General features: G+C 34.2%; 2 protein-coding genes across 4 annotated transcripts; both read right to left on the bottom strand.

Moving 5' to 3' along the window:
• Positions 1-5,193: 5,193 nt before the first annotated feature.
• Positions 5,194-9,795, bottom strand: LOC128186482 (uncharacterized). Of its 2 annotated transcripts, XM_052856264.1 has the most exons (10): positions 9,177-9,782; positions 9,007-9,029; positions 8,591-8,611; positions 8,317-8,475; positions 7,421-7,505; positions 7,078-7,197; positions 6,882-6,920; positions 6,154-6,195; positions 5,728-5,826; positions 5,194-5,512 (listed from the first exon to the last, which is right to left on the bottom strand). In XM_052856264.1, exons 1-10 carry the CDS (start codon positions 9,250-9,252, stop codon positions 5,442-5,444), a joined length of 735 nt encoding a protein of 244 aa, XP_052712224.1. In that variant the 5' UTR covers positions 9,253-9,782; the 3' UTR covers positions 5,194-5,441. The 2 variants fall into 2 exon arrangements, with proteins under 2 accessions (XP_052712224.1, XP_052712234.1); XM_052856274.1 differs by lacking the exon at positions 6,154-6,195 and having other exon boundaries at positions 9,177-9,795.
• A 2,831-nt stretch (positions 9,796-12,626) lies between these two features.
• LOC128182862 (serine-rich adhesin for platelets-like) lies at positions 12,627-21,009 on the bottom strand. Of its 2 annotated transcripts, XM_052851634.1 has the most exons (15): positions 20,188-21,009; positions 19,401-19,583; positions 18,926-19,024; positions 18,467-18,817; positions 18,027-18,305; positions 17,572-17,907; positions 17,376-17,450; positions 16,638-16,697; positions 16,246-16,355; positions 15,881-15,945; positions 15,585-15,784; positions 14,958-15,399; positions 13,795-13,912; positions 13,394-13,555; positions 12,627-13,299 (listed from the first exon to the last, which is right to left on the bottom strand). In XM_052851634.1, exons 1-15 carry the CDS (start codon positions 20,234-20,236, stop codon positions 13,189-13,191), a joined length of 2,640 nt encoding a protein of 879 aa, XP_052707594.1. In that variant the 5' UTR covers positions 20,237-21,009; the 3' UTR covers positions 12,627-13,188. The 2 variants fall into 2 exon arrangements, with proteins under 2 accessions (XP_052707594.1, XP_052707585.1); XM_052851625.1 differs by having other exon boundaries at positions 16,638-17,450.
• Between the last annotated feature and the right edge of the window lie 8 nt (positions 21,010-21,017).

The raw sequence follows: 21,017 nt of genomic DNA, 5'->3' as shown, positions 1-21,017 counted from the left end.
CCAGCGTCTGTAGCAACCACCGCAATAATCAGGACTGCAAAGAAAAGAAAGACAACTCATGATATTAGGCTGCAGTTACATGACAAATCCCCACGTATTATCAAACATATAGGGAAATAAAACAAATATTTTAAGACATAGATCATTTTAACTTTATTTTATTTTGAAACATTTTATTTTAAGGTACGTCTAAAATTATTCAAGACTAAATTAAAAGTATTGTAATCCAAAGCACGAAAATTAAGTGTTAAAATATATGAATCATGTGTGCACAAAAATTATTTTGTAACTTATATTCCAAATCGATCGCCGTGTTTAATGGTTCATGTGCGTCCTAAACTGACAATTACAACTAGTTTATCGTAACTTTTTCGTGATTTAATTGTCAAACAAGTGTGCTAATTTGTTTATTTGAAAAACAAAACGTTGGATGTTAATGTTTAATTTTTGTACTGAAACTTCCGGCAGTTGTGAAAAAATTTGACCCGACAAAGGTGTCAATGAAAAGATTAAATCTTTCTTTTTAAAATTGAATAATAAATATTGCATAAACATGTATTCTTTAAAATCAGTTTCACAATGTGATGGTGTGGAGTTGAGTAAAATTATAGTGTGTGGAAATATAAACAGGCTAAGAAGATTTAATTTTAATTTCCATACAGATAATTAATCGATCCTGTTCAAGGCTGGGTGAAATAGAAACGAAATAAGTTACGCGACAAGTTTTTCTCAGAAAAATGTATAATAATGCATGTAGTGTTCTACAAAGCTTCTGTGTTATTTCTTATCTCTGACACTTACACGCAGCGAGCAAACGGGATGTTAGCGCAGTTCTGTAGTTGATCCGTAAGGCGACACGGGTTTATAAAACAGTAAACTCTTGTTACGCCATACGGACATTCTATAATGCAAAAAAAAGTAATAAATTAATTACTGCTCCACAAGGTAAATACACTATAATCAAAACATCCACTCGATAAACAAAGTATAACTATGACCTTTTTATCACAATTGTATAGTACAATATTCATTATTTTATGATAAGTTTATTATTTTTCATATATTAACATACCTTGCGCGGCAACCATGATTGTCAGGAAGACCAAAGCCAGTGAGAAAACAGCAGCCCTCATGTTGAAAACTATTGTCAGTATTCTTGTCTATCAGAATTTGAAAATTATATATATCTAAATTATATGGAATTTCCACAAAATTTATTCAGATCTATCATCAATAATAGGTTTTGAAATCAACATTGAAATTCACAACACGAAATAGATTTAAATGCATCTCTGGGTTTATCCAGTAAGTGCATATAAACAATCATATTGGATCGAAAATTTAATGATTTATTCATAAAATCATCTCATTAATTCATCTTTGACGGAAGCCTCAATGATTAAAGTTTTCAAAATAAAATACCTAATTTGGTTCATCCACCACAATAAGATAAATTATTATGTAAATTCTAATATAGATAAAGCGGAAATCTTTGTGACTTGCTTGCAATTAACCTCATAATGAAGTGTATTTTCAGAAAAGGTTTTCCATACCTTTTTATTGACAAGACGTGTTATATTTAAATATTATAAACAATGCATATCAATATGTGAAATGCGTCAATGGTTTAGAATTTGAAATCCCTTATTTGCTTCTTTTTTTATTTTTGAAAGTGTTGCCATACTTTTTATGTTGGAATCATTTTTGTTCAAACATCGGCTCACATTATGAAATAGCTAAATTAATATGATCTTAAACTTTAACACATTATTTATGTAAACGTCTCATACGCAGTGATTCATTATAGTTTCAAACGAACGTCAACTCTTTCAGTTCAATGTCAATTGACTTACACTAAATATAATTTATAAAAAGAATATATGATCATTTTTGAGATACTGAAGATTTTATATTTTTGCTTGTTTACGATTTTTCTTTTAAAAATTATCGAAGGTAAAACTTATAAGTTTTCAGCGATTATAAAGAGTCCATATCCGCAGTGCCCGACGCATATCCGTACGTCTGTCGTCACTACCGGTCGTCATTGGATTGAAACAAAAACTTCTGAATTTTTTCATCTTCTTTTTATTTTTTTCCACATTATTTGTTAGTTTTTCAAGGTTGACAAAACGCTTTAATGAATGCTGAATACCTTTTTTGTTTTGTAAACAATCCACTCTTTTTCTTGATTTTTGGCTTTAAAAAGTTTTGAATCGAAGGTCGTCATAGCTCATTTGTTAGAGTCGTAGTCTTCTGTCAGGCGACCCAGGTTCAATCCTCGAGTGTTGGGCATTTTTCTTCCTTGATTGTGTTTCAGTTTATCCTTTATCTGTGAAATTTTACTAATTCCCGATACATTTTATAAAATTACAATAATAGCGCTTTGTTTAGTACATTTATTTGAGTGTTGAAATCCATATAGAGGGTTGAATTGAATTTGATTGAAAATTTAAAAAAGATATAAAAAAAAACAAAAAAAACTATCCCGATAGCGTATTTTATGGTGCATTCCGACGGAAGATCTCTTGTTGCTCGCAACGAGAACGCGTCTATATAGCTATTTTTTCAGTCACGTTTTCTCAAAAACGCTTCGACTTATTTTATTGAAACTTTCACATCTAACTCATGACAAAATTCGTCAAAAATCAGTTTTTTGCCACTACCGGTTCTGAGATATTTAAGATTTATGGTTTTGCTTGTTCACATTTTTTCTCCAAAAGCATCAAATATTAAGGTGGCTCTATACACCACTTTTTGATGACGCAGTACGCAAAAAAGTAAATCTGGAAACATGCATTTCCGGTACTGGCTGATTTAAACTGAGGCGAATTGTATGGGAACCGCTCTTTTGAAAAATTTGTTTAATGAATAGATTTAATTTAATAATTGGAAAATTCATTACTTACAAGTAATGTGGTATGTGACACCTTCACGTTGTGTGGCATTATTTATCGAAATAAACAATAAAATCAAATATAAGTTTTTAAAGAGTTTCTTTAGCATCATCGATATGTTACACCGTAGCGCAGTGGGTTTGTGGGTTCACTACAAACCAGTAGGTTATGAGTTCGAATCCGTTGAGAACAATATATTTTTTGACTTTCCAAAAATTTCTATAACACATTTTTTGGTTGAATACTGTGTAAGAAAATTCTAAACAGGTGAAAATATTTCAATTTTAATATACTTTAATGCACATTAATATCGACACCTAACGGGGATGAGAGGGTTTCTTTGAATTACTTTCAGCCAGTTGGGATACATAAATCGTTTTAGCCTAGTCAATGTTCCCCTTTATTTATTTTACTTAGTTTTACATTAAAGCGAATATATTCACTTATACAGTGCTATTAAAAAAGTCTATAATGAAATATATATGTATTTATCATTCCAACATTATATTTAGGAAATTTTCTTCAACTCAGAAATTAAAAGTCCCCAAGGTGTTTGGGCCTTGGGACTTAGGAACGATAACCCTTACATGAGGAACTTTCATACCAAATAAAATTTAAAATATTTTTTGTGTTTATTTGCAATGGTTTTCATTCAATTTTTTATGTCACATTTATTAAAATACAATTTCTTATAACATCAAGCAACTTTTTCAGATGATTTGTCAACAGAGTAAGAAAATATGAAAAATTATGTTTTGGGGAATTACTAAAAAAAATTGCAATAATAACATTTTTGAATGTTAAGAAGTGTTATATTTTTTTTTATGTGTCCGAAGGAAATATCCATCATATGACAAAATAATTTCTCTCAATTTGTTTATAGCTGTCTTTTTATCAAATATTTTACAAAAACACGAAAAAACATTAAAAAATTCTTTAAAAATACCTATAGTATCCTTATCGTCATTTTAATATTTGATAAGTATATGTTTTATGGTCTTCTATTGAAAATTGGAATAAACTGTGGGTGTATAGAGCCACCTTAAACTTTCACATTTTCAGTGATGGTAGATAGTGTTCAGCCATGATGCCTTTTGCATGTCCGAACGTCCGCCGTCACTTTCAGTAGTCACCTGAAGGAACCGAAATACCTTTATTTTTCACCTTTTTTATTTGAGATATTTGAACAATTGTCATTTTTCGAAAGATATGCTCCTAAAAATACATAATATGAACATAAATTTGTTTGATTTTTGATAAATTGATCCACGCAGTCTTGAGATTTTGGGCTTTAAAGTAGTACTAGTGAAGCAAGAGTCTGCGTACATGTACCTCAGCCATTAAAGGCCGACTTTTAGAAAAAAAACTATTAATGTTACGATGAATGATTTTATTTTTAAAATGATAGATTTTACTAATTTCAGAATTTTTTTTTTTATCAAAAATCACTATAATAGCGCCTTTTTAAATTGATTAGTTTAATGATATGCCTATTGAATTCTGTACAAAGGTTAAAACAAAATTTGATAAAGTGTTAAGAAATTATAGAAAAGAACAATTATCCCGATAGCCTTGTTAATGGTGTATTAAACGAAGGACCTCTCGTTGCTTGCAATAGCTCAATTCTTTTGGGGAGGGAGGGGGTATAACTCCATTGAATTTTTGTATTAGAGTAAGTGCGAAAGAAATCCCCGGCAACGTATTTAACTCAAATTATAGATAAATGAAAATAATTATTTCTTTCTGTCCTTAAACCTAAAAAAAGTAAAAGTGCAAGACTTAACATAACCTAAGCATGTGTTTGACAACATCGTAACTTTTTTTTCTTTTTTTTTTAAACCTCGTAACTTGAATTGTATATTGACTGACTAATTGATTGATTTTTAACCAGTGATTGTGTGGGATAGGATATTGAACTGAATATTTGAGTATCCCATTTTAACATAGAAACGCCGGTAATATGAAATTTTCTACATACACACATTTCTTTTATGATGTTCTAGTAAAACACTAATAAAAGACCGCTTTAAAATTTTCACTTTTATCTTCTTTATCAAGACAAATCAAGTCTAAATTTTAGGCGTAAATAATAATATAATTGTTTCACATACGTTTTCCTAATTTTTTTGCTTCAAATAACCAAATAAAATCTAGTAAAGAACGATTTTCTCTCAATATTAATCGGGAAAAGAGCAGTTGTGACAAGACTCGTAAATTTGAGCTTTTTCCTCTCATACTTTCTCTCAGTAAGTGTTGATAAAAAACTGCTTAAGCAGAAAAACAACGACAAACAATCTAGATCTGTCTACCGTTTATTTCAAAATATATTGAGTTTAATATTAAACAGAGTTGTCGTTGTTAAAAAATTGAACATGGTACAAAAAGTAGATAAAAATAATATTTGTCTGCCTGTCTGTCTGTTCTCTCTCTCTCGCTCTCTCTCTCTCTCTCTCTCTCTCTCTCTCTCACAGAATATATGAGATTCAAGTTCGAATTCAAAAGGAATGCGTATGAAAATAAATGTCCCTTCAATGCCTCTCTTTTAATTTATATGTGCTTTTCATCCAGTAGTTTTTCTAACGCTTGTTCTAATGAAGTTCTTTCTCTCTCCATTTGAGCTGCAATAAAAAAGAAACCAATATGTTTAGTGTCTAAGTAAATAAAGTCGGAACGTAGTACTATTTGATTGAAATTTTGATACGATGTATGCAAACGTTTTTATAATAACCCTGGCTGCCAATAAATATAATTACACATTTTAAAATCATTCAACCATTAAATACATTTTTCATGAAGTTCATTCCATCCGAAGTTTTGGTTCTATTTCTCTTACCTTTTCCTGATAAGTTTTTCAGCACATCATCCAATGAAAATCCTTTCCGCAGCAAAAGATCTGTGTCCTCCAAAAGCCTGTCCACTAGAACATTAAGAACTGGAGAAAAAAGAATTCAAAGGACTCAATCCCTAGAAGATTTAGTTAGACTTTCTATCCTTAATATTTTAGAATGTGCATGCAAATTCAATACGAGCGTATTATTATGTGCAGACATTCTCATTTCATTGTTGAATATATGACCATTAGTTATGTGTTTTGGATATAGTATACCAAACATAGTTCCACATATAGATCAACGGTGTAATCTCTACGCAGTCTTGCCATGGAATGGTTGATTAAAAAGAAACAAATAACACCAAAATCGAGACTGGAAACATTTAGATGATAGATTAGGGAAAATTGGAAAATTACAAAAATACGTACGGTTCTCCCTAAATGTATTCTTATGACCAGCAGCAGGATTATCTAGCAAGTAAAAGTAAATTAGCTGTGTATGCGGGCAATACGACATATTACACATTGTTTTTTAATGTTTTAAAGTAGAAATAGGTATGCTAGCGGCGTAGCTCATTCCAATAAAAAAAATTACTGAGGATCAAGCGCATAACTTTTTTAAAATACTTTCATTAGGTGTTTTAACATACAATGTAAGTATTCTTAACCCCTTGTCTGAATTGCCTTTTGTTGAAATTGATACCTTCAAATTAGTAAAGTACTAAAATATGTTGCTAATTGTACGCTAAAAGTGATTGATTACTTATTCTGAGTTCGTCCAACGGAGCATTTGAACAGTGGAATTTATTATTGAGCACGTATTCTGCTTTCACAACATATGTGCCAATTTAAATGTTACGGGGTGGGGTGGGGGGGGGGGGGTTAGGGGGTTGTGGTTGGACCCCTTTTGAAATGCCGGATTGATTGATTATAATATATTTCATAGTTAAGAAAAATAAGACACTGCTACAGCTCCCCGCCCCAACAAGAGAAAGGTTAGAGAATCCGCGCCAGCTGTAATTGGTCGTAGTACATGTAGTTTGACTGTTGTGCATGTATGTTGTTGGACATCAAATTAGTTCTACACAGTTTACAAATAATTTCTTGTGATCATAAGCATTATAAATGACACGTGTAAAGAGAGAAAAAAAAATTACCTGTTTCATGGAATTTTCCAAATCCATTACCCTCGATTTCTTAAAAAAAGGTAACAGAACATTATTGCATACCTGAAACATCGTTCAGAAGCTATGCAGTATGTACATGTCATTTACTGAACTAGAATTTCTACTAGGAAATGTTACAAATTGAAGACGGTAAGAGAACTATTTGGTTTTGTGTTTAAGTTGATACCTTCCGGTGTGGACTGAGACCTCTGGGACATAAGGGCCGCCAGCTGCTTCACGCGGCTCGTGTCTGGTACTTCCTGTTCCGGAATTGGTCGGTCAAGGAATGTCCCGACATGCTCCGGTCCTTTATAATAATGAAAAAATAGCATTTAAAATTTTGTTAAGTAAATTGAAGCTAACAAGCTAAAGATCATGTAGATATTTTAAAAACATTACACATGAGGGATTATTTTCAAAGGCAGGCAGACTGGGGGCACTATAGTAAACATTAACCTAAATCTGGGTGTTAAGGTTGGCACATAGAAAACAAATGAATTGTTTACATTATTTCTATAAACTCTTTTTACTTCTCTCGTGTTTGACCGACTCCTGGAAGATCTTCAGACCGTCCTTTTCCTCGGCGGTTTCCTCCTCCAGCGTGTCCTTCAGTTTCTATAGATAAGTAAAGATATTTCTTGAAGATTCAGCGCTATCCCTTTTCTCATTTAAAGGATGTAACAGATTTGATTGTTATACTTTCATGTTAAATACTGAAATCTGATTGGTTAAGACGCAGTTAATAATATTTACTATTACCCTCAGCGTTAGCAACGCACTTGGCAACGGGTAACATTAAAAAATGTTACATGCGCGAAAATTATGCGCGTACGGTTCGCTGTAGAATTCACGTTATTCCTATATAAAAGCAGTAAAATTTTCTTTAAAATTTTAAAAAAGACATTCAGTATAACAAAATAAATAGTGCCTGTTTGGGAGGATAACAGTTGAAATTGACACCCCTCGAAAACCATTGTCAACCTCCGCTTCGCGTCGGTTGACAATGGTTTTCTCGGGGTGTCAATTTCAACTGTTACCCTCCCAAACAGGCACTATTTATATAATAAAACTGTTAAGTGACACAACTTTAGTTCTTTTGATTAAAATGTATTCAAAATATTTGTGATTTGCTAATAGGAATGCATGATTTGGTAAATAATTGTTTTTCTTTTGGAAGGTGAGCAAGTCATAAAAACCTTTTTATAATCTTAATTTAAGAATTTTACATTGGTTTCGTAGCTTTTTACTGACGTAATTTCAGGGATAAATAACCTAGATTTTTACCCATAAATCTGCACCTCTAAGCTGCAAACAAACAGGAGATTATTGCGTAATTTTGTTTTATTTATAGCAAAGGTCGGTTTATGGGAGGAAACCCGATATTTAACCTGTTTGTGGACCACCTTTATGGGACTGAGTCAGATACCTTTAGGAGGGTTATTTCCTCGGGTGATAACGCCGAGTCTCCACGTGTGTGTGCTTTCACAGACGAACTAGTGGCTGCCATGTCGCTTTCCTTGGCGCTAGAACCACTCGAGGCATGTTGGGAGGATCCCTTTTCATTTGCGTTCTTGATTTCATTCACCTAGTGAACAACTTAAAAATTCACCATCGTTCGAGTAGCGAACTTTTACCGAAATAGGCTTTTCGTGTTGATTTAGTCACAATATATAGATATATATACTTATATATATACTTACAAGATCCCGGAGCTGAGATATCTGCAAAATTCAAATACAAAAGTTTATATACTTAACAAGTACTAGTATGTTGTAATAAGATCTAGATATAGTTTTTAGAATTTTTGTCTAAATAATCATTCAAGTTGAGTTTAACTATACCAAAGTAGAATATCTACATGTACCTTTGAATCAAGGTTCTTAATCTGCATGCAAAAGAGAACAAATAGTCTTATACAGTTGCTTGTTTGATTTACATCCAAATATTAACATCATCTGTCAGAAAACCTGAGCAGAAATACGCTTCGAATTTGTTTTAAGTAGCAATAGTAAGGTATTTCACATTATTTACAAATATTTTATTATATTTTATGTCTGTAATAACTCCTACTAGTACATGTATGTAATCGTGGTGTATATTTTAGCTTTGTATTTACCTTTGTATCAAGGTCACTGTCATCTGAAGTGAGAAAATGACCACATCGTAAATATCCAGAATGGATCAAAATTAAAACAGAGGGGTGTCTTAGAACAAGTCATTACACAATATATTTGGGTTTTTTTTCTAATATTACTTGATGAATTAACAAGCTTGTTTTATCTTTACCTTTCTGGTTGGGTAGAACAGCAGCGTAAGAAAATCCAATGAAGAAAACGACATAGATGATGAGAGATCTTTCCATGTTTTATCAATTTTGTATTTTTGATTATTTGAGGTGTAATTCTTGTCACAAAACTCTTCAATATTCCAGCAACATGCGCTTTTTATCACACCCAGAAATCGGGTGACGTAAATTGCACACGTAAAACCCCCCGTGTACGCTAGAGAGTGGAGGTTACCAGGGCGCACACACCCACTTCCGAATTCCGTTATCAGTTTATTGCTGGCGGTAAGTGGGCGACATCTTGAACAAAGTTTAATTATAGAAGAGGGATTTCTCTAAAATCAGCTCCCTTTGTCCGATCAATTAGAATGGGATAATTGATACCTTTAGGTGATTAGAGGGGAATTTTGGCCTGCTTACTTATGACCTATAACCCTATATACGTCCAGAGCGTGAGCCTCGATTTAACAATGATATCAATAGGATATCCTCTTCTGGATTTGACTGGTACAGATTTTAATCATAAAACAATCAGTGTTTACACTCTTACATTGTTTAAGCCCCCTTCTGTAGATTAGGATTGTCATAGAGCTCCTTGGAGAGATAATGTCCTATTCGAGTTAGAAGACGCACATTTTTGGATCGCAACAACTGTCCCTATTTTCACTGAGATTCAGTGTTTAACTGGCGTTTACCAATTGTTTGTTTAACAGGTAGAGGTCTCCTCCTTTACAGTAAAGTATGCTTTGAATTTTGATTCGATGGAACACGACAGATATTTTTTTTTTATCAATTTTGTATTTTAAAATGTCAAATAATCCCTTACGTAGTGCATAATATTGTCATAACTTTTATGATATTTGTACAACGCTTTTCGCGCAAAATCCTGCAGTTAATTTTTAAAGAAATTTGAATATTTGCGAACATTTAGGACAGCAGATACAAAAAAGTTATAATTTTTGCTTCAAATTCCTTCTTATATATTACTTAAGTTGTGCTCTGTTTATTCGTGGGAACTCAAATTTTCCAACTTATTTTGTTTTATAAATTCAACTACCATCTCTAGGCTTTTATTCAGATTGTTACATGCAGATTTTAGTAAATATGGATTTATTTAAAAGATATACCTGGTCCTGTTAATAGAATATTAAAATGACCACAGGTGCTCGAGGACAGGATCGTCCCCCTCCCCCCCCCCTCCCCAATATATAGACCCCCGGGACTTTATTTTTTTTTATTAAATTATCCTTTTATGACATATTTCTAATCTAATTTATTCATCCATTGCCCAAAATTACATAAAACAAACATTTTTGAAAAAAAAATCAGACCCTCTGTACATTATATATGTAGAGGATCGGATTTTTTTTAAAATATTTGTTTTAGGTAATTTGGGGCAATGAATGTATATCAAATTAGATTAGAAATATGTCATAAAAGGATAATTTAATTAAAAAAATAATAATAAAGTCCCGGGGGTCTATAATCTTTGGGGGGGGGGGGGGGGGGTGAGGTGGGTAAGGGGGGGGGGGGGGGGTCGATCATGTCCTCAAGCACCTGTGAAAATGACTTGTGAATTTGAATGAAAGAACGATAATGCTTATGAAAATATGACAAAAACAAACTGTCAACCATCTCAAAAATCCATAAAACGAAATACAAATTCAAAGCAGAGCAATACGGACCTATAAAAAGATAGAGGAGTGAGCATCCTCTGCTGACTGGTCACACCGGCCGTGTGCTCTTTGTCGTAATCGGGAAAAAACGGAAAAGTCCGTAGACAATTCGGTGATTAATTTTGGTCTAACAATTAGTATGAAAAACGTATTTCAGCATGCGACCCAGTGGAAGACTGTATTTGCTGACAAGGTCGTTGTATAGACCAAAGATTTTATGAAAGATGACTTCAAACGAGACTGTAGATAGTCCTGTTTTATCAGCTTGTCTCGCCTTAGAAACTGTTCATACGAAGAGCATGCCCTTGTGTATCGAGTTAACTGAGAGACAAAAACACCATATCCAGGCGATGAAGGTATATTGCTACATAACTAAGGAAAGTTTATTATAGAAAAATTGAAGTCATCGCGTTTATCATAAAGTTTTGTTGTTAGGTTACCATCAATGTCCATTTCCAGTAAAATATCCAAATATGAAACACCTGACGCAGACTCAGTAGTATCTTTCTTTAAACTATATAAGAACATCATTTGAACTATTTGGATTACTTCATTCTTATAAATTATGATCTCGGCGTCATTACAAAACAGATAAACGAATCGTAATTTTTTTGTTTTTTGATAAATTCTTTTCATAAATTAGTTTTTTGTCTGACTTGAAAGATTAAACAGTTCTAACAATTGGCCCATGGGCTGCGCCGCTCACCTGAACAGCAGTTCCCATATCATTCTATTTCGAAATTTTTAAATATGAACTCTTAAAAAGTATTGTTAAACTCTCACAAAAAATTTAACAATACAATAAACAACACATAAAAAGAAGCCTTTTTTAAACATCCGATACTAAGATCTAAGATGCAGTAACTGACCAGTCTTGTTATCCTAGGCCTCGACGTATTAAATAAAACAACAAATGTAAAATGAACTATTCTTAATTGTAAAAAGAGACCATGCTGTGAGGAGATTAAGATATGAAGATTCTAAAACATAATAAAATAACTAAACATTTAATGAGGAGAATATTTTAAAATATTTTTCCTAGTATATACCTCTATGTTAAACTCGGCACCTTATTTTCTGACTCAGTATTGGTCCGCGGGTCACGGTTTTAACAATTTAGAATTAACACTGTCAATATCACAAATTGTAGCATTGAATTTCTCAAGAAAATTTTAAAACATTTTCCCAAATATATATCTATGATTAACTTTGAACCCCTCTTGGGTCCCAATATAAGTCCGGGGGTCACGCTTTTAGCAATTTAGAATCCGCACTATCTGCGGATGCTTGCATAGTTATCTAAGAAAGTGTAGCTTTGTTGTTCTTGAGGAGCAGGTTTTTAAACTTTTTACCTATATATATTTTATGTAAAATTTCGAACTCTCCTGGGGCCCCAGTATTAGTCTGGGGTCAAAGTATTAGTCTGGGGGTCACAATATTAGTCTGGGGGTCACGGTATTACTTTAGAGGCCCCAGTATTAGTCTGGGGTTCACGGTTTTAACATTTTATAACGTTAACTATGTAGACAAGTTTTCGTGAAAATATTTGCATATATGGTGCAGTGGTTTTTGAGAAGATGTTTTTTAAGAAACATGCCCTATTTTTACAATTTTGCAAATATCCCCTTATTTTAAAAAAAGTTTGATTAATGTTGGCTTATTAGTTCTAGGGAAGAAGTCAAAAAATGTGAAAAGTTTACAGACAGACGGACGGACATACAGACGACGGACAACAAGTGATCAGAAAAGCTTACTTGTACCTTAGATTCAGGTGAGATAACATAATAACGACACATTTTTAGCAATATTTTCCAAATGTCTTTTATTTTTTGTATTTAATTAATAACCAATGTTGTAAAAATACCATATTGACTCAAAAGAGGTAGAGATAACGTAGTTCTGCCTTAATGTTAACAAACTGTTAGTTTTTCTCACTGTTCAAAGTGACGGACTGTTGCTTTTGTAAGATGTTCACGTGCAATTTGTCTGTATCGTAATTTAAACGCGGTTGCTCCGGTGTGTTCACAAGCTGTAATGCAGGCGAGATTCCAGAGGTTGCATGTTGCTCTGGAATGTTTTAACTTAATAAATGATATGTTTATGGGTTGTTGCCCCGGCAAGATGATCAGAGGCTCTTAATCCCGGTAAGATATTCATTTCAGAGAAATGTATTCAACAGTTTCTGTCAATGCTTGCTGGCTGTTGTTTCCACGAGATGATACCTTGTTGCTACATGTACTGTGTCCACGCTAGCAGGATTTTGCCCCGTCTCTATGCTTATGTTGGTTGTTCCGTCCAGTTGCCGACACACTGTTGAAATGTCGCCATGTCTCTACGTTTACAGAGAGTTACTACGTCGTGACCGATACTTGATCCGGAGTCTCTGTTTTAATGTTTTCTTGTCTTCAATGAAATCCAACTGCTGCAATTTTTCTACTATTAATCCATTCTACAACATGATTTAACATGATTTAGGTAAAAAAATCACATGTCAATTTCATTCATGATATCTATAATTCTGTAGATTTTATCATTCATCTTACCAAATACGGGGACTTGATTGATTTCGTCGGAAGTGACACGCTTATGGCCTTCTTCCGCTTCCTGTTGGTTTTCACATCTCTGGACGAGAAAGCCGTGAACTGTACGTTCTTGTCACCGATGTACCGACTCTGTAGCAGAATGTCATTGAACGGCCGATGTTGCTGCAGTGACAAAACAATTTACTCTTCTTTCATCTATCATTAATAATTCGACTCTGTTTTCCTTTCATTGTAAATGATTATTTCATTGTCAGCTTTAATCTAAACGACGAGCAACAGGCACTTATTGCAAACGGTCTCTTTATCTATGAACTTTTTATTGAAATAAATCATCTAAATCTTTTCCATTTGATCACTTTAATAATGATTGCTATCATAGAATCGATAGGTCATCTGCTCACAGTCACAGGGAGAGATCGTCTTGGACACCCACGGCAGATGACAAGGACGACGATCATCAGGAGGAGAACAACAGCTGAAGCAGAGCCTCCAACTATCACCGGAGTCAGGCCGTCTGTCCTGGGGGAAAAATCATATAAATATATTGACGTTATCCAGTGTGTTTGTGATGTCACTACGCATCGATTTTGTAATGTATAATTCAATACCGTTACATGTAATCAATGGTTGTTTAAATATTTGACCATACAATTGCTTAAAATTATATAAATACGTGTATAAGTTTTTAAGAATTATTCTTTAGATTTTATGAGGAGATAAAATACATACGGTCGGGTCTGATCAAATCTATCATAAAGTCCTAGCTAGGGGCTTTATTCGAATTGATCAACCCCGACCGTATTTGATCTCAACATAATACTCAAAGAATGTTTATTTTTGGGAGTTGATTTTAATCAACTCTCCTATGCACTTACTCAGACAAACCGAAAGTGAAACAGTGTTTGGACCTCAGCACAAATCATTGCTGCTGACAAGACTTAGTTCTTGAAAATAATTGAAAAATTCGTATAATGTATATCATAATGCTTAAGCATTGTTTTTCAAGGAAACTTATTTCTAAATACCTTGAAAATAGTCAGATTTTAAATGGTACGAACAATTTAAATATTTTTTGTAGTCGTATGTATTCCTACGCCAGAGTTTAATATAGTCTCGTTCAACGCGACGCTCGGCTGTCTCCTTGTCGTTGATTTACGGTGTCAGCCGAGCGTTTGGTTGAACGAGACTTGAGTTCAATATTTCTTGGATCCATACAATTTTTGAAATATTTCTATCACTGATACATAGTTTGATTGAATAAATTTTATCTTTAAATATTATTTAACATTATTCATATGGGGGTTTCTCGACATTCTTGTCGAAAAAGTCCAAAAATTCATATTATAAAAATGTGCGTAATTCAAATTAGAAAATACATGTACTTGTCATGCAAAATAACATATCATTGATTTTAAAATAAATAAACATCGACAAAATCAACTCCCGTCAGTTCTTCAGTACTTTGATTTGTATCTTATGAATACCTTTTCTTAGGAGAGATTGCGAGAATTAACTCAAGTCAATTTTTAAGGAGAAATATTGTGTTGTGATATTAATCACTCACCTGCCTGTTGACTGCACTGAGGCTGTGTCGGTGGAGTTTGATTTGACCGTTGACTGCACTGAGGCTGTGTCGGTGGAGTTTGATTTGACTGTTGACTGCACTGAGGCTGTGTCGGTGGAGTTTGATTTGACCGTTGACTGCACTGAGGCTGTGTCGGTGGAGTTTGATTTGACTGTTGACTGCACTGAGGCTGTGTCGGTGGAGTTTGATTTGACCGTTGACTGCACTGAGGCTGTGTCGGTGGAGTTTGATTTGACTGTTGACTGCACTGAGGCTGTGTCGGTGGAGTTTGATTTGACCGTTGACTGCACTGAGGCTGTGTCGGTGGAGTTTGATTTGACACACGTAATGCCAAATTTCGTGGTTGTATCTGTGGCACAAGAAGAATTTTTGCCGCAAACTCCGACAACTAGCGTACAAGGGGAGGTAATTTCTTGAGCATCTAAAATTGATAATGATTTAATTCAAGACGTTGTTGTTCAGTAACAAAGCTCTATAACATAGCTGCCTTTAAACAGGTTTTGTTCATTTTTCGGTTAGAAATAGATTTTCGAGTAAAAAAACAACCCAAATAAAATTTTCAATATTGCTGTATTGCTAATAATGTGGTTTTTCTGAATGACTTACAAAACGCTTTCATAGTTCGAAATTGGGATAATTTATTGCAATTCAGTGTCCATTCACCAAAAGTTAGAGTGTCTTTCGACAGTTCATTGATGGCGGTGTCGTTGATAAATTTGATGAGTCGAAAATCGTCGTCGGTTTTCATTTGTATCAACAGCTTCGGTACACTGTATATCAGAACGAGTGACACAAACAGCGGGTCCCTGTTAATATTGAATAGTACATGTAAGCTGGTCTACTAGAAGAAACTAAACTATAGACCGGTAGTTGTTTTTGGTATAATAGTGAACAATACATACGCTTCTATGATTCGTAGTGCTAAATCCTGAAGTATACCCGAGGGATGTTTGAAGACAGTATACAACTGAAAATATGTGGTCTCAGTTTTCATTGCGTTATTTGTAAATTATTGTGATTTCATTGCAAGAATAGTTTAGTAACATGAATTGATGTTTCTTTTAATGGAAATGAAAATTACAATGCTTGACACATTTTGAACAGGGATCCGGAATAACTCCTTTATGATGTTCTGTAAATTAGCTTCATATAGTTACGTTAAACTTGACTAATAGAAAATAGAACATATTTCTAAATGTTAAGATAATGATCTAATGTAGATAATTGTAATAAGTGAACACGAGTTGCGTTCCTTAACAAACCTCACCTTGTCGTGTAGTGTTGATATAATGTTGATATTATTTGATATCGATTTCTTGCGATATCGCCTTCTTTTAATAAACTCAAGATGAATAGAAACATTATGCACAGCGTGTTCTAAAGAAAAAGCAGAAAAAATAACATTAAAAATATATACAATCTGTAAAGCTCTTTTGATGTACACGTGTAGCAAACAGCGTGGCGAGATCTTCTGAAATAACAAAAAATGCCCAATATATTTACTAATAATAATTTTGTTCTAGCAAAATCTTATTCTTTTACATATTTCAAACAATTTTTTTTTTTTACAATTTTCTGTTTTAAATATCAACCAATCGCAATCAACAATTTTTTTTTGCCGTTTTGATTCAAATTATTCCGGATGTTGGATGAGCTTACCTATACTACTTCCAATAATCTCAGGATAAGACAGTGACCAGGGCGCCTCTGTTGTTGGCACTGGTTGAGTTTGTTCAAAAGAATAAATAGATGACAGTGAGGATGATGTTGATGACAATGAGGAGGATGTTAATGAAGATATTGATGACAAAACAATAGAAGAATTTAAAGTAGCAGATAACGCTGTTGAAAGTTGTGTATGTGTGTTGGACGGGGTTCTTGATGTGTGTGATAATTGCCCTGAAATGGTTGATTTTGACAGTGACATTGATGATGATGATGATGATGATGTTGATGTTGTTGACAAGGACGATAGTGATGATGATAAAGGCAGTGATTTTGCTACAGTTGCTTTAGGAATGTATGATGCTGATGATTTCCAAAATGGTTCTAATGTTGTTGAGGTTGATGACAAAACTGAAACGTGAGCTTGAGAGGGCAAAGATTGTGAATAAATATTTGAGCTGCTGCCTTTTAATGGGGTATGATTTTGTGACTGCTGAGTAAATGTGGTCGTCATCTCGGAAGCATCTAATGAATGTAAGGGTTCACCGGTAATCTGAGTAGATTGTATTGTAGTGGCCACTGATGGACGAGATTCAGTCGTAGAAGCATGTATAAACGATTGAACATTGTCAGTCGTCGGTCGCTCATTGGTTTCAGTCGTCAGTCGCTCATTGGCTGTCGTTTTAATCGTGAGTCGGTCAATTCCAGAAGATACACTCTTTGTGTCTGTACCGCCAAGGGGAGCCGCTGAGGTGACGCCCGTCCACTGCGTTAGATGAGTCTGTGGCGATGAAGTTCTCTCTTCACCTATTACAACCGATGAATAAGTTAAGCACGAACGAATTGATTGGGACTTGTTTCAAAAATATGGTAGTTTCCATCAAAATATATTCAACAAAACTAAAGTTGGTTTAATACATGAACTTACCTGCCGTTTTTACTTCAATCAAAAATCCATTTCCCTGATTTTTATAATCCGAGAGAAACGAAATTTTCACAGATTTTTCTACAGTTGTTAAACTTATGGGTCTCAGTATTTTTCCACATCTTCTGGAACTCCCTCCGATGGATATAGATAAATAGTCACTACTACAGGACAAACTGCTTTCTATATCCATGTGTACCACTGTAACTGTCAGGTTGTCCTGTTGGGGGTTGTCCACTACCCAAGTACAGCTTATCCCGGGGGTGTAGGGACGTGGGTATCCAGGAGAACTTATCTGTAGCTCTCTCGACCCAGGTAAACGTAAATGTTCACCACATGCTTTAAAAAGAAACGAAATTGCAATTATACCCAAAGACTTGAAAAACCAACACGGCTGCCAATATTGTTGTCTGACTACGTATGGGCTATATATAGAACATAGTAAAATATATACTCACGAGCTCTGAAGTATTGTTCTTTGCTCTCTTGCCCCTTTGTATCACTGATATTTCCGTAAATATTAAAAACCAGAAGCTGTCCTTTGAAATTTAGAGTATTAATGCTGAACCAAGGAGTGCGAGGAGAGAGCACAATTTCCCTTTTGTAGTTTGACAATCTATAACGTAGAGTATAGGAGGTCAAAGGTTCGTAACGTCCAATCGGAGGGGACCACGTCATTGATATACTAGTTCTAGTTGACGTCATTTTGATATCCGTTGGTGGGCCAGGAGGTTTCACTGAAATAAGACAAATGTCGCCATAGCATTGAATGGACCAGATTTGGACAGAATTTAGCTTTGCAGCATGAAATATATCTTAAAATACAAGTTACACCAACTTTAAAAACACTTTAATTTAATCAATTCTATTTCAGGGAAATAATGATAAGTCATCTTACCTTTTGCTGAAATCATTACTTTGAATTTTCTAATTCTGCTTCGGATTCCACTGGAGAATGAAAACTTATTGACCGGACCCCGTTGGATATCGTGCTCTGATCTGTTCCCGCAGATTTTGACGGTCGGTCTCTGATCGTCTGACAGAGAAAGGAAGGCGTCGTCACACGACTGTCCCCCTGTCTTGGAGTCCCCATTGAAGTCAATGAGGACAAAGCGGTACTGAATGAGATAGGTGTCGGTTGTGTTGAGACCCCACTGACAGATGACCCCTCTGTCGACTGGGTCCGGGTAGCCGGGCGAGGTCAACGTTATCGTCGATCCAGGTGTCATGGTGAGTGCCTCCCCACACGCTGAAAAAGGCAGAGAGAGAAACTTACAATATCTCCAAATATTACTTCTTACCAGAAATATGACTGCACGATGTTATTCGTATTTAGAAGATAAATGGTTATCATTACGTGACCGGATGTAGAATGGCCGTGACGGCTTGCTGAGGCCGTCTTTATTTTCAGCGGAAACAGTGAGATAGAACATCTTCCCTATTTCGGATCCTGCATCTATATTAATATAAAAAATATCAATTAGATCCATAAGCCGATATTAGCTAAAGTAAAAAGCAGATTTAATATTATTTCAGTAAATTTTTCGGTTTTTACCTCAGACGGTGTGAGTATGTAATTTAAATCTATTTGCATAACATTCAAATAGCTGTTTACCATGTTGTTAATGACATTTGATTCATCAGTCAATCGTTTAACCCATGATGCCGTATGGGCCTTTAGTTTAAGCTCTATATCTACTTAACTTATACCACCATTTTCTCGTTTTCCTATTATTGTATCTCTCATGATTCTATCACGTTTATTTTATATAAAATAAAAAACATTATTTTTCAGTTAATATGAATAAAAATATAGTAGGGGGACCACATACCAAGGACGAGCATGGGTATCTGTGACCTGTACACTGTTTGGTTAGCCTCGGGGAGGATGGTGACCGGAACCACGTAATTAGTGACCGTCCCGTACGTCCGGCGGGGTACGTCCCATGTCACAATGAAGGAGGCTTCCCTGTACACCACGCGGACACCACCAGGGGCTGATGGAGGGGAGCCGGCTGTTGGAGGGATAATGAAGGTATAACACACGAGATTAAATCTCAGTCGGCGAAAATTGTGTCTACATGACTGAATGTTCAGTACAATATGTCTTATTTTTGGTAAAAGATGATTGACTTTTTATTATAAAATGACTGAATATTCGCTATAATGCGACTGAATTACACACACATTTTTTCTTGCATTACAATTTGTATTTTTGGTATCAAACACATAAATACTATAAGAAAAAAGTTATCTTATTTAATTTTACAATCTGTTTTTTCATGTTGGCAAATTTATTACCACTATTGGTTATGAGAATTGATATTTTAATTAAACAAACAATGAAGATCAGCATTCGTAATTAATATGAATTATAAATATATTTATAGTCTTCTACTGTATATAAGCTTAATAGTTACACATTCTTTTAAAAATATAATTGAAATAAAGACACGATTAAGACACCACATAATTAAAACAATTTGCAAGTTTCGATGAATTCTCGGAAATAGATTTTTTGTTGCATATAGATCTTTTTAAAAATGAATCAACAAAGTAATAATGTAAAATTACGCGATAACTTCTTGTTTGTAAAACTATCATTGAGGTAAAACCTACCTAAATATTGAAGGCAATTGATAACACATATCAAAGTGATCCATTTCATTTTCGATTTTAATTGTCATTCTCGATTGTTATATTTCCGAAAATTCATTTTGAAAGCACCGAGCGGTGAAGCATTCCCATGTTGTTATTTTCATTTAGTCTTTCCTTACTCACACACCATTCACATTAATATTGTATCAAACGAAAACCTTCAGCAGGTGCGCGTTATCCGGAAGTGATAAGTGTATGATAGAATCAGGTTGCATTCGTCCATCTTGACGGGGAGAAGCAACCATTCAAAGACTTGTTATCATCAGTAAACAAACGTCCAGCTGACGGACACCCACAGTGACCAGATTTGCCCACAGGTATCAGCTGTATGTCCATTTATAGAAATGAACACTTCATATACAGAGGCGTGTGGTTTCTACCATACTTTTATTCCCACACTCTTGACTCCAACATAAAAGAAAATACAAATAAGTATTCTGGTAGGTACTATCAAAACCAAATGAATAAAAATTGCCACTTCGTCCCTTTGATTTAATCCACTAGATCGATTTTGGTTCTTAATTATGTTAATGTGTTTTGGGATTTTGTTTTTAGGGTTTTGGGTTTTGTCCTTTTTTCGTTTGTTTGTTGGATTGTTTCTTTGTTTGTTTGTTTTTTTTGGTTAGGGATGTTATGTTTGTTTCACTATTATCATGACTTATTTGCTGTAGAAAAGAAAAGCAAAATATAAATGAGTAAAACAGAATGTATGTGGATATGATTAAATTCCCATTTCTTGTCTCCTTAAATAATAATTATACAAATCAATTTAAAGGTACATAAGTCATGCA

Source organism: Crassostrea angulata, chromosome 1 (genome assembly GCF_025612915.1).
Source record: "Crassostrea angulata isolate pt1a10 chromosome 1, ASM2561291v2, whole genome shotgun sequence".
NCBI lineage: Eukaryota > Metazoa > Mollusca > Bivalvia > Ostreida > Ostreidae > Magallana > Magallana angulata.
The sequence above is the reverse complement of the archived record's forward strand: the minus strand, read 5'-3'. Positions and strand labels throughout refer to the sequence as shown.